This window comes from Danio rerio, chromosome 23 (assembly GCF_049306965.1).
Source record: "Danio rerio strain Tuebingen ecotype United States chromosome 23, GRCz12tu, whole genome shotgun sequence".
Classification (NCBI taxonomy): Eukaryota; Metazoa; Chordata; class Actinopteri; order Cypriniformes; family Danionidae; genus Danio; species Danio rerio.
In genome coordinates this window covers 37,525,730-37,546,038 of record NC_133198.1, presented here as the reverse complement: position 1 = coordinate 37,546,038, position 20,309 = coordinate 37,525,730, and the positions used below count along the sequence as shown (strand labels likewise).

General features: G+C 33.9%; 1 protein-coding gene across 2 annotated transcripts in view; it reads right to left on the bottom strand.

Annotated features, from left to right (window-relative positions):
* The window catches only part of plxna1a (plexin A1a), a 424,291-nt gene that overhangs the window by 173,353 nt on the left and 230,629 nt on the right, over positions 1-20,309 (bottom strand). For both annotated transcript variants that reach the window (XM_017353686.4, XM_003201217.7), the window contains exons 7-9: positions 19,166-19,319; positions 17,493-17,592; positions 6,868-6,982 (exon numbers count right to left, since the gene is read on the bottom strand). In XM_017353686.4, the coding sequence (XP_017209175.2) occupies positions 6,868-6,982; positions 17,493-17,592; positions 19,166-19,319 (369 nt within the window). The remainder of the gene's footprint in view (positions 1-6,867; positions 6,983-17,492; positions 17,593-19,165; positions 19,320-20,309) is intronic.

Genomic DNA, 20,309 nt, shown 5'->3' with positions numbered 1-20,309 from the left:
TCAGGTCTATACCTTGTATGGCATATACACATTTCGGTAGACTACAGACCACCCAAACACTGCAGTGCTTTTTGATACTATGAATGTCAATGGTTACTGGTAGTCAATTTGCTTCTAAATGTCTTTTTTGTTAAAAAAAACTAATAAAACTAATAAAAAAATAAAAAATAAATAAATAAATAAATAACAAGATAACAAACAGTAAACGATTTTGGGTGAATTATCTCTTTAAGTCTTGCATATGTCAAGCTGCTGAGATCAACCCATTGTAGTGTTTTTAGCGAATATAACATTTCTGAAAGAGCTGCAGTTTATTTTGTATTTTTATAGGTATATTTTATTTGTTTTAAAAGTAACTTAAAAGTAAAGTTTTTGGTAATCTGATTACTTTTTACATTAGGCAATTAGTAATGTAATCAGATTACAAATTTCCAGTAGTAGTCAGTAATTTGTAATTAATTATTTATATATACCAAACAGGTATTCCTGATGCTGTAAAGAAATCGATTATAGCTAACTGTACAAAATAACTATCAGCAAACTGGGACTCCTTTTGTGTGATAGAAGCTTTCTTGTTTATAGTTGTGTACACTATACAGTGATTATAAATTATGTAGCTTCCCAAAGTATAGTTTAAAATGATATGAAAAAAAATGATGATGAAAAAAATACATGGTCTATCACTTACTGCTTATTGAAGTGCAGTTGGATCACAGAGAGTAGGAACAGATCTTTTATTCCCAGTTTCTTTGCAAATCATGTCTTGTAAAAATGATTATACGCAATACTAAAAAGACATGTTAATATGCACCTGTCAATCAATATTGGTGGGCAGTGGGAGAGACCACACCGTTATGTGACATTACGGTGGGCCTCAAAATCACTGCAATTTGGATTTTATTTTAACTTCAGAAAATTAAAGAAAAAGAGATTTGTTGTGTTTACATCACTCCAATATGGCGCTGGACACACAGCTTCCAAAAGTTGATTTTGCATGATTGCTGCCATTTAAAGGCAACTTATTAAAAGTAACAAATTACCAACAACAGAAAATGAAGAACCCCTAAAAACTCAAGAGTTTTTCCACAGCAATATTACAAACATATTGAGCATTAGTTTACTGTAGGAAAATTATGTAAAGAAACAAACAAAACAAAAATGAACCCGAAAAAATTTTGGCCGCAGATATGCTTGTGTCAATGTCAATCAAAAACACCAAGCGCTACATTACTTTTATAAAAACAAAGCGCAAAGCCAAAAAATTGAATTCTTTGAATGAAAGTTCCCAAAACTGGAAACACTTAATTTGAAGGACAGAAAAGCTGAAAAACTTTTTCAAACTCCATGGAGGAACTGGACTGAAGTGAATCTGGTTATAAGTGGCTCTGTGACACGGGCTTATACTCTTGGCAATAGCAAAGGGCGAAAGTGCTGACTACAATAAGGGACCCGTCCGACAGCTGTGTTCACAAAAAACGACGTCTGGAACAAATGTGTTAGCGGCGATATTTGCTTGTTTGTTTATATTTGTGTTTGTTTATTTCTCCTTGTGGATTCCTCAAGTGTGGCTTACTGAAGCAATTTTCCGCCTGGTCAGATTTAATGTGTTCCTCTGTTTATCCGCTGTCAGGCAAATGTTGATTTATATACTTTTGATTTGCAAATGTGACTCATTACGCGCGGTGAGTGCACGGTTTATCTTTCATGTCTGGCTACTTCTTAAGGTAAGGCGGTTCTGAGACTGAGCTGTAATAATGGCGGAGATGAAGTGATCAGCACAGTATTTGTCAAAATGGAGGACAAATGCTAATTTTCATATTATACAACTATCAGAATTCTTTAAAAAAAAGTAATCAATATAATACATTTTAAAAAGCAATATTTCTTTATTGCTCATCTAGCCCTCAATATTAAAGTATTAATAAGTTGAAAAAGTAAAAGTAAAAATGCATAAATGTAAACATTCTTAAATATAATACATTCATTCATTTTCTTGTCAGCTTAGTCCCTTTATTTATCTGGGGTCGCCACAGCGGAATGAAACGCCAACTTATCAAGCACGTTTTTACGCAACGGATGAACTCCCAGCCACAACCCATCTCTGGGAAACAAATATATTTATTAACTCTATTTATTTATTTATTTGCTTATTTATTTGCTTATTTATTTATTTATTTATATGCTTATTTATTTATTTATTGCTTATTCATTTATTTTCTTAATTATTTATTTGCTTATTTATTTATTTGTTTATTTATTTGCTTATTTATTTATTTATTGCTTATTCATTTATTTTCTTAATTATGTATTTGCTTATTTATTTATTTGTTTATTTATTTGCTAATTTATTTATTTATTTGCTAATTTATTTATATGTTAATTTATTTATTTATTTATTTGCTTATTATTTATTTATTTTTTATTTGCTCATTTATTTACTTATTTTTTTAAATACAGTTAAAGGCAAAATTAGCCCTACCATGAAATTTTAATTTATAATTTTTTTTATTTTAAACATAATTGTTTTCATTCATTCATTTATTTTTTTTCGGCTTAGTCCCTTTATCAAAACGGAATGAACTGCCAGCTTATACAGCATATGTTTTATGCATTGGATGCCCTTCCAGCCGCAACCCAACACTGGGAAATACCCATTCACTTTTGCACACAATCACATACACTACTGCCATTTTAGCTGGTCCAATTCACCTGTTCCGCATGTCTTTGAGTTTGTGGGGGAAACTGAAGCACCCGGAGGAAACCCACACAAACACAGTAGAACATGCGAACTCCACACTGAAATGCCAACTGACCCAGCTGGGGCTCGAACCAGTGACCTTCTTGCTGTGAGGCGATTTTGCTACCCACTGCGCTAAAAATAAATTTCTCATGATGACAGTACATATTATTTTACTAGACAAAAATATTGACCTTAACAGCATTTTAAAAATTAAAAGCTACTTTTATTTCAACAAAACTAAAGAAAATCAAACTTTCCTCAAGAAGAAAAAAATATATAATAAGAGATACTATGAAAATGTCTTTGCTTTGTATGTTTGTGTTTATAGCTCCTCAACGCTTAACGATTAAAGTATTTTTAAGTCATTCAGGTCTCTGGGCACCACCATTTCTCAGGACCTGAAATGGGACACTCACATTGAGTCCATTGTCAAAAAAGCTCAACAAAGGCTGTACTTCCTTTATTAATTGAGGAAGTTCAAGCTTCCAAAGGAGCTGCTAAAACAGTTTTACACTTCCATCATTGAATCCGTTCTCTGCACATCAATAACTGTCTGGTTTAGCTCAGCAACCGAATCCGACCTCCGAAGACTACGTTGAATAGTTCAGACAGCTGAGCGAATCACTGGTACAACCCTCCCTACTCTCTAAGAACTGTAGTTATTAAGAGCAAGCAGAAGGGCTGCCAAAATCACTCTGGACCCCTCACACCCAGCACACCGCCTCTTTGAACTTTTACTCTCTGGTCGATGCTACAGAGCACTGTGCACTAGAGAGCCCGACACAGAAACAGTTTCTTCCCTCAGGTAATCCATCTCATGAACACTTGATGATAATAATTATGAAACAAACATCACTACTTGCTATACACTTTTTAAACACATTAACGCTTATTTAACAACAAACTTTGCATGCCAACTTGCACATAACAGCTGCACATATAATGTTGTATATAGTAATATACCTGTAAATACACATTTCAGTTTGTATAATTGCATTCACTACTTTAATTTTTAAATATACTTAATATCTGTTTTTGTCCTGTCTCTGTAATTCTGTTGCTTTGCAGAAGCTCTTTCATGAAAACAAATTCCTTGTGAACATGCCTGGCAATAAAGCTCTTTCTGATTCTGATCGTGAATGGCTGCTTGTGTTAACTGTATTAACATTAGTCCTACACCAAAACACCCTTATGATTCCCCCAAATGCTGTCAACATAGACACCTCACTCATTCTAGAAACCTGTCTGACAATAATAAAGAAAAGCAATCTCTGAAATCTCACTTCAACCAGCAGTTATTAACCACCAGAAGACACCAGACGAGAAACACCTATCCTTCAGTTCTACCTCAATCCCACACCTTCAGTCGCTGTCTCGCCCTCAACCTCCACCCAATAAACACCACACGCCACCAGCCTCCACGTCAAGAGCTTTTCCCGCAGTGTTTATTATCCCACACACATCACCGCAGCTTCATGGATACAACAAAGCCAGCTCATGAAGTCATGACATCTACAGTGCACAACAATATTGGCACCCTTGATATATATAAACAAAGAAGGTTGTGGAAAAAAGTCTTTATTTTTTGACCATTTTATCTTTTGCTCCAAATATTTAAAACTAAAAAAAAAAAATTATTTATTTTTTTATTTTGAAGACTTTTGCTGCTATACATGTGTCTTTTGTTTTTGTTTTCATTTGTATGTTTATTAAAACCAATAAACAAGTAATTTAAAAACACACACACACACACTTTTAAGAAGGTGTTTCGAGGGGCAAAAAACATCAATTCAGCATTACTAATATTATACATATAACACATATAATACGATTACACTTAATGTTAATGCTCATTTTGTAGCATCAAATGAAAAACAAGTGATTGAAATGCCACATTTAGAATAACAATCTGTTCATTTGTGCAAAATTTATGACTAACTAGCTGTGTTTATTATGCTTGTCTCTAACAACTAAAACACCCCTATTCACATTTAGCATTTGCTTTTTCTTGCCTTTGTAAACTGAAAAGATTTGCTTTAAAAAGCCTCTATTCACATCCGAAAACAAACTGAAGTGTCTTATAGTGTTCAAAGATCAAAAGGGTAAATAATAAATATATTTACCCATTCATCTTCATATTTATCAAGAGTGCCAATGATAGTGAAGGGCATTGCAACTGCTGTTTAAATAAATCCTGCAGCAGTTTTCTAATATGTAAATTGTTAGATCAGATCTCTGCACCAAGTATAATCGATCAGACTCAATCAACGAATAACATGCTACAATCAAATGGTTAATTATTATAAATGAAGAAAATAAAATGTATCATTGCTCTCCTGAATCTCCACAGACCCAGATTACTGCTGATAAAATCCTTCAGAATTATTCAGGAATCATTTTACAAATCTATAAAGCCATTTGAGGACATTATACAGTATGCGTACAGTCAAGGATAAAGGGGTTAAAGACATTTTGCTGCACATTTGTGATAAAGACTCTTTAACATTCACTATATTCCCAATCCAAGCAAAAGACAATATAAAGTTAAGTCTACCTAAATCATAAACATTGCGTTCCTTCAAGGCATCATGATAAGATCCTGTAAAGTATGAAATGCCCTTAGAATTAACCCCATGTCAGTATAAAGGTTTAAAAAATAGTAATTAAATAAACAACAATTATAATTCAAATAAAAAATATTTAAATATAAAATATAAAAAAAATAATAACACTAGTCATAAAAATAATCATTTATTACAAGGCTTTAACAATGATATTTAAATGAGTGTGCATGCATTAGTTGAAGTAGTAGTAGTAATAATAATAATAATAATAATAATAATAATAATAATATTGCAACTGGTTAATTTATTTTTTAATCTTTATATATATTCATTTGTTTCATTTGATATTGATTCAGTTAATCATTTGTTTATGTATTTGTTTGTTTATTTATTTATTCATTCATTCAATCATTCGTTTATCTATTTGTTTATTTATTTATTCATTCAATCATTTGTTTAATTATTTATTTATTTATTTATTTATTCATTCATTCAATTTTTAGTTATTTTATTTGTTAATTTATTTGTTTATTTGTTCATTTATTTGTTCATTTATTCATTCATTTATTTTTTCATTTATTCATTCATTTATTCGTTAATTTATTCGGCCATTTATTCATTCATATATTCTTTCATTTATTCATTCAATTATTTGTTCATGTATTTGTTCCTTTATTCATTCATTTATTCGTTCATTTATTTATTCATTTATTTGTCCATTTATTTGTTCATTTATTTGTTAATTTGTTTATTCATTTATTTGTCCATTTATTCGTTTATTTATTTGTTCATTTATTTGTTCATTTATTTGCAAATTTAGCAGTGCATTTATTTATTTTTATTATTTTTTTTATCATTTATTATTATTTATTACTATATTATTATTTCAATAAATGCCTACGGGTTAATTATATTGGATCCTCAGGAACACCAAATGCTGAAGAAATGGATACTGCAGCACGTCCGGTGAGTACCTGGGAGCAAACGCCGATAACATTATGTGGAAAATGGTAAACATTTATGTACATTACACCCAAATGCCCTTCTCGACACTGAAAGCGCTGTTTAACAGCTGTGGCATGCGTGAACAGCCCCCTGGTCGACTCAAAACGGTTTGAGATACAAATGCTCCCCCGAGACAGTTCGGCAGTCGAGAACGGGCATGTGGAGGATTGATGCGTGTGCGTCGGTAATCATAACCCACTGTACACGCGTAGTGCTTCCAGCGCTCATACGAGAAGGAGGGAGAGATGTGATTGATATTGGTTTTTATGCAAATGTAGCATTTGTAAATGTACAACACGATACAATTTGCATAGTCATTCAGTCAGTGCCGTTTATAAGTGCATTAATCCAGCGCAGCTCTCCTTAGAACAGCTGCTCGCACAAAGCCAGCGCGAAAAAGAACAGCGCTCACAAATAGGACATGACCGCCCATGTGTGCATCTGCACCCTTGTGTTTTTTGGTGATGGCTTGCAGACATGAAAAGCAATTTTCAATTCAATTAAAGCAGAGTTGTGTGCAGAAAAAAACAGGGTTTGTGTTGTATTAGATAGACTGACCTCAGACATGTTGACACGGCCCTCCTGGAACGAGCAGTCGTTGGCATTGTGGGTGCACATGTGTCGATATTTGCACCAGTGGCATGGAAAAGAGCCATTCACACATGAGAGACACCTATCAAGAGAAGAAAAAAGTCTTTTATTTGATGACTGATTGGTTAAGACAAATAGCGATGACATTTCCACACCACATATTCACCACAACACCATAGAAACACCTTAGCAACCATCTAGATTGCCCGAAAAAAATGTATAATAACAAAGTTCCTTTAAGGCAAGTTTTTCACTCGGCTGCAATCTTTGAAATGGCTCTCAGGCAGTAAGCTCAGAAATTCTGTTTGCATGGAGAAACATCAAATTCCAAAAGGGCTTGGCAAGCTTAGGATTAAACTTCATATTATGAAACAACAATCATATTAAACAACAACAACAACGTGTCTTTAGTTTCATTTCTAAATGTTTGAGTTACACAAAATCTGCAGAAATTCACATCTGGTCCAAACCCCTCCCCCAGAGAAATGTCAGACTGTAGCAATAGCTGATTGGTTCTTGTACTAGAAGGCAGGCTTTATGCCCCATATAGCGATTGCTGATTGGCTCCTGTATAAGAAGGCGGGGCTTCATTTGCCAAATTGACAGTTACACTTTTCCCCATTCAAAAGAATAGAGTGACATGTCTTGTGTATTTTATAGTCTTAGATAGATAATGATAGATAATACTGAATGTGAAAGGACTAAGAACACCTTTGACCACACTTTAGAAACCAGACCACCCAAGAAACACCTTAAAATGTATTAAAACTAGCCTGATTTCACAAGGGAAAAAATGACTGTTTTTATGCATTGTCAAAGATATTTACATTAGATATCACCTACACTATTGTTGTCTATTAGAAAGCATGCATTAATAGAGCTGCCATTTTAGTACAGGGTAGCGCTCCTTTTAAATGAACGTGGAACAAGGTGCAGTGGAGGACTGGCCATCCAGAGCCATAGATATGTGAACATATAAACATATCTATGATTGGGTGTTTTTACGGTGGTCAGTATGCAAATATTATTTAAAATTACGAAAATTATAATCTAACATCACTTTTCTACATTGATGGATAAGTGATCGCACAAGCATTGCTAATAAAGAGCATGCGTTTGTGTGCATGGAAATGTATTACCCTCCCTCCATGTTAAATTTGAAAACCCTGAAACACACCTCATCTCCTGCTTTCACTTCTCATAATAATGGAGGAAGCAATTTGTTTGTGAATGTATCTCCGTTATGATCAACTCATATGACCATCAATATCCCTGCGTCTCAATGTCCATATCCACCTTTCTGATCTAAATAGTATATAACATTAGTAATATTCAATAAATTAGGGTGGAAAGTATGCACATTGAGGCGCATGCACTGTTATAAGTTACTTCAAAAACTAGCCATTACTTTACTTAGCCAACAATAATACAAGTTTCTGGCACCGCAGCATCTTGATGTCATATTTCATTTACATTGTTTGCTGATTTTATTCAACAAAACTAGCATACACCTAGAATTTAGTTTGTATGCTTTAAAATGAGATCCTACAAAATATGTTCATATAATTACAAATCACCTGCTTCTAAATGGTCTGTCTCGAAAAGTGAGGGGGACTTAACAACACCCTAGCATTTAGCTAGAACTCTTACAAACAACAAGGACTAAAACCTTAACGCTAAAAATTAACAACTAGCAACCACAAATATCCATAAACATCCACAATATCCTAGCATGCCCAAGCAAACATACAGTGCATTTGAACACCTTAGCAACCATAAATAAATGTGCTCAGACATCCAGAACACCTTAGCTGCCAAATCATTAAATCAATTTCCTTCAGCTTAGCCAGCACCGGGAAACACCTATACTTTTGCATGCACACACATACACATACACATACACTACGGCCTATTAAGTTTACCCAATTTACCTATAACGCATGTCTATGGACTGTGGGGGGAACCGAAACACCTGGAGGAAACCCATGCCAACATGGGGATTAGCTGCCATGATGAACTGAATTACTCAGAACACCCCAGCAACCACTTTGAATTCCCTAGCAACCATTTAGAAAAGATCCATAGAGCAACACACTAAAAACTACACCAAACACATTGACAACCACATAGAAACACCTTAGCAACAACACAGCAAAATTTTTAATTGACCCATTCACATACCCTGACATAAGTATACAGCAGCAATGCCTAGCAACACATATAGCACAAAGTATTAATTCAACATCCTGGCAACCATTCATTACTTCCTATTACCAAATGGGTTTTCAAAAAAACTACAAATTTGATGTCTTCTCTTTCCTTTCTCGTCACCTTTCATCTTTGAAGCAGAGGTGCTGTGAGATGGACAGATCAAAGACAGAATGAACCAACACTCATCAATCGTCAAGAGAAAATATAGAAAAGATAAAAGATAAAAACAACTCACAAACACAATCCAGTAATGCAGGTTATTACACACAGAAAATGACCAAAGAGCAAAGCTTCCGCATTCGACAGTTTAAGATGACTCATTTACATCAATAACGGCATTTAAGTCATTTAACTACTGAGCCCACATTGACAGAGTTGGCACTTCAAGGTGACAGAATAAGAACGCCAAACACAACATAAACAACACTGATCTGTCGACGTTAGAACTACCCTGGCGATCACAAAACAATCTGCTCAAATGTTCAGAACACCACAGCAGCACTCTAGAAACCATAAATAATGCTAAAATCCTCAAAACATCTCAGCAACACCCAAGCAACCAAAACAAAACAATGTTTAAACAGCTGAAATCTCTTGTGAGTGAGATCCTATCAACCTCAAACATGTTCAAACACTCAAAGAACCAAAACTCTAGCAACCAGAACCACCATAGCAACCATCTAAATGTGCTCAAACACTTACAATACCTTGGCAACAACCTAAAAAAACATTATAAAACACTGTACTTTAACACCCAGAACACCTTGGCATCACCTAACAGCCATAAACATTACTCAAACCGCCTTAGCGACATCCTAGCAACCAAAAAACAACGTGTTCTTAAAGACTTAATATCTCTCAGTGCCACCCTAGCAACCTTGAAACATGCTCAAACACCCCAGCAACTAAGTAACACCCTATCAACTATACACATGTGCTATACTATACTGTACTATAAAACAATGTACTACACCTTAGCAACACCCTAACAACCATAAAACAATGTTCTTAAACACTCAGACTGCCTTAGTGAAACCCTTGCAACCAAAAAAAAAACAAAAAACAACATTCAAACAACTGAAAGACGTTAGCACATAATGAACTGAAACACCTTAGTAACACCCTAGCAACCACTCTCAAAACCAATGTGTAAAATGTTTTTATTCTAAACTCCTTGGCAATCACATAATGAACTGATACATCTTTGCAACTGTTCAAACAATCGGAACACCAAGCAATCATATAATAAACTGACACCCTAGCAACCACTGTGTAAAATGTGTTAAAAAATGCTGACCACCTTGGCAGTCACATAATAAACTAATACACCTTAGCAACACCCAAACAATCATAATACAATGTGTTCAAACACTCTTTATGCCTTAGTGACACCCTAGCAACCAAAAAAACTGTGTTCAGTCCAAGCAATCAGAACAACAAACAATCATATAATGAACTGAAACTCCTTATCAACATCCTAGCAACCACTCTCAAAGCACTCAAACTGCCTTAGCAACACCCTAGCAACGTAAAAAATATGTGCTCAAACAACCCGGACACCTTAACTTAACCAAAACACCTTATCAACATCATAGCAACCACTCTCAAAACCAAAGTGTAAATTGTTTTCAAATATTAAGAACACCTTGGTAATCACATAATGAACTGATACACCTCAGCAACACCCAAACAATGATAAAGCATTGTGTTCAAACACTCAGATAGCCTTGGAAACACCCTAGCAAAAACAAACAAAAAAAAAAAAACTGTGTTCAAACAATTGTAACAAGCAATTATATAATGAACTGAAACACCTTAGCAACACCCTAGTAACAACAACAAAAAAACTGTGTTCAAACAATCGAAACAAGCAATTATATAATGAACTTAAACACCTTAGTAACACCCTAGCAAGCACTCTCAAAACACTCCAACAAGCAGACTGTCTTAGCAACACCCTAGCAACCAAAAAACACGTTCATACAATTGGAACAGGTTAGCAATCACATAATGAATCAAAACACCTTAGCAACACCCTAGCAACCACTCTCGAAACACTCAAACACTCAGACTGCCTTAGCAACACCCTAGCAAAAAAAAAATTATAAAAAATAAAAATCTAAGCAAACATAAAAAAAAAACATCCATACACCACCAAAGCACAATTCAGTGATTCAGATTATTACAAACAGAAAACGGCCAAGAAACAAAGCTTTCACATCCAGCAGGTTCCCATGAATCATTTACACAAATAATGGCATTTAAAACAGGGCCCGCACTGACTGAGTTGGCCCCTCAAATTGAAAGAGTAAGAATAGCAGACATGTCACACTGATCTGTCAACTTTCTGCACAACGCACGGAGACTAAGGTGTAGGCAGGCCTGGTTGCGATGGTTACAGAGGCAGATTTTGTTGCCATTTGGCAGGACAAGGACGCTGATCTGTGATCTAGTCTCCAAAAAAGTCATAACAGAAGAGCTGCGTGGGAGCGGTTTCTTATCATGCATCCGGCATGAACTCCGGAATGAATTGAGCTTGACATCAGTGGTGGAAACAGATTTGTGCAGCCGTGTTTTCTAAACCACCTCGCAACTGTGGACTAAAGTTGAAGTGAGTAATTTCTGCACAGCCAAGTGTCAGATGTTCAGAACACTCCATCATGGTTGCCTTTGGCTATTAAAGTCAAAGTTAAAGGGACAGATCACCCAAAAATGGAAACATTCATACACCTTTTTATTGATTTTTCCTTCTGAACAAAGATATTTTGAAAGATTGATACTTTGTAATTGGCTGGTTGAATGATTGGTTGACTGTTTGATTGATAGTTTGGTTGACTGGTTGATCGGTTGACCGGTTCACTGATTGATTGGTTGGTTGCTTGGTTGGATGGTTGATTGGTTGACTGGTTGACTGATTGATTGATTGACTGATTGAATGGTTGGTTGGTTGGATGGTTGGCTGACTGACTGTTTTTTTGACTGATTGATTGGTTGACTAGTTGACTGATTGGTTGGTTGATTGACTGATTGATTGATTGATTGGTTTGTTGATTGACTGATTGATTGATTGGTTTGTTGGTTGGTTGACTAATTGATTGATTGATTGATTGATTGGGTGATTGGTGGACTGATTGGTTGACTGGCTGGTTGATTAATTGGATGATTGATTAGTTGATTGGTTGACTAGTTGATTGATTGGATTGTTTGTTGATTTGGATTTAGTTGGTTGACTGATTGGTTTGTTGGTTGGTTGGTTGGTTTGTTGATTGGTTGACTGGTAGATTGAATGGATGATTGGATGATTTGTTGATTAATTAATTTATTGATTGGTGTATTGGTTGATTGATTAGTTGATTGATTGCCAGGTTGATTGATTGGATTATTTGTTAATTTGTTGACTGGTTGATTGATTGGTTTATTGAATTATTGATTGGCTGACTGGTAGATTGATTGATAGATTAATTGATAGATTGATCTATCAATTAATCTATCGATCGATCGATTGATTGATTGATTGATTGATTGATTTATTGATTGATTGATTGATTGATTGATTAATGGATTGGTTGATGGATAGGTTGGTTGGTTGATAAAAATAACATTTGAAAATACATTGCTAAAAATATGATATGTTTTTTTTTTGTATTATAATAAAGCTATCAATGAGAAAAATACAACAATAAATCATTTACATTTTACATACAAAATAAGTGTATATTACTAATATACTATCATTTATTACCAACTGTTTAATATCAAAAATACTATTATTATTAGTGACTATTTAAAAACATACAAGAGATCTAATTTCTTCATTCTTAGTTATATGTATGTAAAATACAAACATGCATGCATACATACATACATACATACATACATACATACATACATACATACATACATACATACATACATACATACATACATACATACATACATACACACATAATCTCAATATGTCAAATATATTTCTGTTTGCAAAGAAAGTAAATGCACAGTGACCTGTTGAAAAAAAAGAGAAAAGAATAAAACAGAACCAATTCGCTACAGTAAAATCAAATCCAAGTGCAACAGCTCAACCCAGAACAGCACTGCAGTATTTTAAGATGTAGCTCAACCGCTCCTGAATTCTCCTCAGACGGCCGGTGCTTTTCTCTTCTCATGAAAAGGCTTCAGCGGTCAGCGAGAGCGTCACAAAGAGGCGAGAAGTACGCTCTACGCCTCTTCCCTGCTCTGTGGCGAATGTTCAAAGGCTTACGCTCACGTCCGCTGCTGGTGCATGATAAAGCTTTCTCCTCACTAGAGCTGCTGAATTAAAGCACTAGCTGAACCTGACCACCAGAAAAACAGAGAAAACAGGGGAAGAGACAGAGAAAAACAGGGATGAAACAATGGACGGGAAAATTGAGAGACGCAGGGAAAGCTTTCACTAATGAATGTCATATTGACCCACTTTGATCTTGTATTATTCAGATCTACTTCCTGAAGAGGCAGCGACATTACAGGCCATCAGTGCAGACATGAAGCTCAAACCCCACACCATTATCCTGCTGACAGCCAAATCCAACTCTTATGTCACAAAATAGACTTTTCTTCACAGATTTTGCCTTAGAAATCGACATTTTATGGCATCATATATGACCAGCTAAAACCAGCTTGACCAGCCTTGCCAGGCTGAAAGCCCCACTAAAACCAGCTATGTCCAGCTTTTTCCAGCCTGACCAGCAAAGACCAGGCTGAAAATGGCTGGAAACCAGCCTGAAAGTGGCCAGAACCCCTCTAAAACCAGGCTAGTCAACCAGCTAAAACTAGCCACCCAGCTTAGGCTGCTTTAAGCTGTTTTTTTCAGTAGAGTTAAACAAAACATTATATGCTAATATGCTAAATGCTAATATAGCGGGCCCAGTCTTCCAGTTTTAGTTGAAATTACAACACACATCTAGAATAAAAACTAAGCCATGCATTTTAACTAATGACCAGCATGCTGAAGCTGTGATATAAACAGAACACTATAAGCTAATTTGCTAAATGCTAATATTTCCAGAACTATCTTCTGGATTTAGTTGAAATTACATCAGACATCTAAGATAAAAACTAAGCTGAGCATTTCAAGGCACTTCAGGGCACTTTTAACCAAACCAGCGATGGGTCTCACAAGACTGAAACTCAGGATTACGTGGTGCCAAACCTGTCACACACACACACACACAGAAAAGGGATGGTCTATTCAACAGCGTGTGTGTCTCCTGTGCCACACGCCTGGGCTCTTTTCATATTAAAATGTGCCAGCTCCTGCTAACCTTTGAGCCTCGCGAGTGCTTTATCGCTTCAACAAAAGCCATCATCTATCTGTCTTTTTTCCGCTTCTCCCTCTTCGTTCTCTCCATTCTCGTCTTGTTAAAAAAGCATCGGGCCCCCTCATACGCTCGATTAAGTTGTCCCTCCCCCCTGTCTCATGCTAAACTCTAATATTGTTACGCCGCGTGTAAATAGCTAGCAGGGTAATTTGCCGTGCCAACCAGGCATCCCTTGCCACACACATATTACACACACACACACAGTGATCACAAGGGCCAAATCGAGTGTCTTAGTCACACGAACACACACATGAGGAGCACCAGGTGAGCACTTCATCGCGTCCGGCTTTAGATGAAGAGGCTGCGTTGCTAATAGGACAGAGACATGCTAATGTATAGACTTAATGAAGGAGAGAGACACTGGAGATCAACACATGTGGAGCTGCTTACGCCTGCAGCACAAACTTGTTGTCTATCCGGAGATGAGAGAGAGAGAGACAGAGAGAGAGAGACAAAGAGAGACTGGAAATAAGGTCAATGGAATGAAATGGTGCTACTGTTATCAGCATTAATTATATGGTGCAAATATTAATTGTTTAAAGTCTGTGTGAACCTGAAGTTGCTGAGACATTTATTTCAGTGTGTTAATGTACAGTGGTCCCTTGCTATAACATGGTTATAGTCTCGCAGTTTGGATTGTGTTCTGAGTCCTAATTGGCTGTAGACTATTGTCAATCAATCTTGTCTGTGTCTCCTGTACAGTACAGAATGTGTTCAGCTTGCCAAATTAACATTTATCTTTGATCTCGCTAACAGTGTGAGTTTCAACAAGGATGCAAAAAGGCTTGTAACTGTCTGTAGCAAGACCATCCTAAAGGGGGTTGCACATTGGATGTGCCGAGGCATGCAGCACCTAGAATTGTAAACATAGGCTAATATCAGTTCGCACAAGTGCCGCAAGTAGGCGACTGTCTAGCTGCGGTGCCCATGAGACAAAAGAAAGAGTGTGCACACTGTTCATTTTCCTTATTTTGAGTATTCTTAGTGTTGCTTAGACTGATAAGAAAAAATGTTGGTCACAGTGGCATGACCTGGCGACCTCAGAGGGTTATAGGGGCTAATTATATTGACCTTAAAACATTTTAAAACTGCTTTTATTAAAGTCAAAATAAAACAAATAAGACTTTCCTCAAAATAAAAAAAATATTACAGGAAATACTGTGAAAAATGCCTTGCTCTGTTAAACATCATTTGTGAAATATTTGAAATAATAATAACAATTTTGCTAATAATTTTGACTTCATTTGTACATTACACATTATATTATGAACAGGTTTTCAATTACAATTCTTTATTAATTTATTTAAATATGTTTCGCTATGTGGAACCATGTCAAGGTGGTGCCTCAAAGAAAATCTCATTAAAAAACTAACATTAACTAATTAATTTATACTGCTAAAATGTTGTTTAAATGTATAAATATATAACTACAGTTGTTTTATTAAGGAATGTCATCAAAATTTAAATACCATTTAATAGCAGATTTGTGTTCTCTGTTACTTGAAAATCTGTTATTTATTTTTAATGTTGTTTTCATTACAATTTTGTCACACACACACTCAAAAATATATATTTTTACTTATTTAAACTACTTATTTAAAATGAGCTGAAACAACACAATTCTTGAGACTTCATTGGAACAACTTCATTTTTTTTTACGTTCAATCCACACAAATTTGTTAAAAGTGTCAAGTTAACTTAATTGATTTGTGTTACGACAACATGAATAAATTCTGTGGAACCCAGCATTTTTTACAGTGCACACAAAATTGCACAACCACACACACAATTTTGGGGTAACCATCCCTTTAAGATTCTTCTTTAAGTAATCCATTAGTACTTACATAATATGACATTTATAAAGGCCATTAAATTTAAAAAGGTGTATTGCATTCTTGCAGTGTGAAGGTTCAGAAAAACAGGACACCCAAATGAAAACACAGATCACAATGCTAGGAACCTGACACATGTGTTTTAGACTAACGGTCGTCTTTATTCACTACTGATTGGAGAAGGGATAAAGGATGGCCTGAAGTGAAGGAATGGGAGCGAGTGATGTAAGAACTGCAGTAATATAACTCAACAGCAAAACTGGACGGCTCAAGTCAGAGATGCTCACGAGCGCTTAATGAAATGACATTAAAAGTCTGATCTCATCCCTGATCTCAGCGAAAAACTGCTAACAGCACACAGCACACATCCCTCTCTCTCTAACACACACACACAAGCAAGAAACACACACACACTAGCGTTGTCAAAAGTATCAATATGTCAATACGTATTGATAGTAAAATATTTGAAACAATATAATAGCACTTTCCTGCGGTAATACATGTCAAGTAACAACAAAACTAAAAACCCATCTCTTCAAAAATCTCCTGGGAACAAAATCAGGACCCAAGCTTTAGACCAAATGTAAATGTACAATGTCTTTAAAGGGGTGGTCCAAAGTGTATTTTAAAGGCTTGGATGTGTTTATGGGGTGCTAAGCAATGTGTGCTCATGCTTCAATTGTAAAAAAAAAACAAGGTTTTTTTTTCATATATCTTACTTTGACTATATACAGCTACTGAGCTAACATGAAAATGACTATCATATGTCATAGTTCCTCTGAAAGGCTCGCCCTCAAGAGGCTCTGATTGGCTAATATAATGTGCTGTGATTCACAAATCATCTTCCCGTCATCAGGAAGCATCACGCCTCTACCAGCACGTGCTATCTATCCATCTATCCATCCATCCATCCATCCATCCATCCATCCATCCATCCATCCATCATCTATCTATCTATCTATCTATCTATCTATCTATCTATCTATCTATCTATCTATCTATCTATCTATCTATCTATCTATCTATCTATCTATCTATCTATCTATCTATCTATCTATCCCATTTCATACTTCTAGTACTGTGACAATACTAACACACAAACACACATAAGTCTACGCAAAAATAAACTTGTCTTCATCTGAGAGACAGAGAGAAAGAGGGAGAGAGTTCGACGGCAGGAAAAGAGACTTACGACTGATGGACACTGCAGTTGTAGAAGACAAAATCCACGCTGGCAAACTTCTTCCCTGTCTCCTTAGATTTCAGATAGAGCTTCACCACCCGCTTGTCACCTGCAGACAGACACACGGTGAGCTTCAGCAAGCTCTAACAAGCAGTGTGTGTGTGTGTGTGTGTGTGAGTGTGTGTGTGCTGACACATAGGCGTCTTCTCCTTAAGACTCATGTTAACTTGACCAACAGCTTTATTTCAGAAGCTCAGCTTGTCATTTCAGGTTGAGTAATCATCTACTTGGATCGATTTTTATATTAATATTAATAAGATGATTAACCAATGGATCAGAAACTCTTTCTGTTTTGTGTTTAATACAGACAGATTAAGTATTGTTTTTTATTAGTAGGTTTATTAGGTTTGATGTAATATCAGTGTATTCAATTCAATTCAATTCAGCTTTATTTGTATAGCGCTTTTACAATGTAGATTGTGTCAAAGCAGCTTCACATAAATGGTCATAGTAACTGGATGAGGAACATTAGGAAGTGTTTGAACTGAGAGGAATTTAAATAAATAAATAAAGGCAATGTTTGATTAATTTCATTACGTAGCCTATAACAAAAAATAGCACAGAAATATATTAATATTTATATAAAAAACTGAAAACAAGACAAATATACAAAAACAAAGACACTCTACATGAAATAAAAAGAAAAATAAATTAAAATAAAAAATACTGTTACATTATTAAAAAAACATACTATAATATTCTAAAACATACTATAATATATAAGTTAATCACGAGTGATAAAAAAACTAAAAAATGAAATAAAATAAACTTAATAAAACAAAATAAAATAGAATAGATTAAAAATAAAATAAAATATTTAACAAATGTAAATAAAATAAAACAAAAAATAAAATAAATCAATAAAAAAATTAAAATAAAATAAAATACAAAATAAAATAAAATTAAAAAAAAAAATTAAATAATAAAAAAATGTAATTAAATTAAGCATTAAATAATAAAACAAAATAAAATCATAAAAAATAAAAATTTTATATTTTTAATAAATTAAAATTGTAACAAAACAAAATAAAATTAATATAGATAAAAAAATAAATAAAATAACAAAAAATAAAATAAAACAAAATAAAATATTAAATAAAATAATAGTAAAATAAAATAAAATAAAAAACAAAATAAAATAAAACAAAATAAAAAATAAGAAAAAATAAAAATAAGAAAATAAAATAAAACAAAATAAATCAACAAAAAACAAAACAAAACGCAACAATAAAAAAGATAAAATAAAATAAAAATCTAAATAAATAGTAAACAAAACAAAATAAAAAATTAAATAGTGTAATAAAAAATAAAATACAATAAAACTAAATAAAATAATTTTTGAAAAATTAAATTAAATTAATATATATTTTGATAATCGGGAGTTTCCGATGTTGATCTCTAGTTGATCACTAGTTAAAAGCACAGAAAACTTATAACTAAAACACTCATGTCATGTCACATTCCTGATCTCCATTTAACCTTGCTCTGTTTTCCTATGATGCTATATGGTCTCTCTATCTTCAAACAATTCTCTCCAGAACTGCTTGAATTCATATTCAGCAATGTTCCATGTGAGTGTGTCAGTATGCATATGTGTGTGTACTGTATATGTGTCTTCTCACCCTGGTTGCGTGTGATAGGACTGATCTCTCTAGTGGAGGGGGACAAACAGTAGATGCGTCCCCCCATGATGTGTCCCTCAGTCTCTGTAAAGTCTTCAAATGAGCAGTTTACTCCCGCTGCCAGACTTGGGACGTTCTGAGCCTGAAGAACCAGCTGCAGGAGACAGAATAGGATTTCAGCTTTATTGCTTTATTGGCATGACAAACACTGAACATTTGTGCAAAAGACAGCTGGACTTTCATATGCAGATATTATCAGCCAGATAGCATCTACACCTACATTTTACTGTGTTGATTTACCCACTTCTAAGAACAGTGAGAGATAATTAGAAATCGCATTAGAAATATGGATCAGAAGCAATAAATCAGCAAGGAATTTGTGATTTTAAGTTTATTCCAGTGAAAATGTGATTATTCATCAAAATCAGAAATCTTAATATCAATATTAATATAATAATATTCTTAACAATATTAATAAGCAATGTTTAAATTATTAAAATGTACAAATAGACTGTTTATATTGTAAAATGTTTTGGCAATAAAAATAAATAACATAACATATTAAAACATTATCGATACATCAAAAATATTTTTAAATACAAAAATGTAATCCATATATTTTAAATATACTTCAGTCTTTCAGTTTTAAAATTTCACATTACAGTTGTTACTTTATAATTAATTTAAAAAATTGCTAAATATAAAAAGAATATCTAATTGGTAAATTACAAATAAATGTTTATTTATTATACATAATTTAAATTGTTCAAAAATGCAAACAAATTAACACCAAAACTTATGTTAATTTTAGTTTTAAAATCAAACAAAACACTTATAAAAAATATAAAATATATTTTTTTAAAATATATTATTTTAAAAATGTCATGTTTAATTGATTACAACTTCCCTTTACTTTTAAATATTTGTAAAATGTTTTGGTAATAAAACAAAAAATGAACATACCAAAACATTATTAATATATCAAAAACAATTTTACATAGTAAAACACTTTCTAAAGATTATTAAAAAAATATTTTAGTCTTTCAACTTTAAAATTTCACAATTAATTCACTGCTACTTGCAATTTTCAAAAAGTTATTAAATAATAAATAAAAATTAACATATTGTACACAATTTAAAAGAA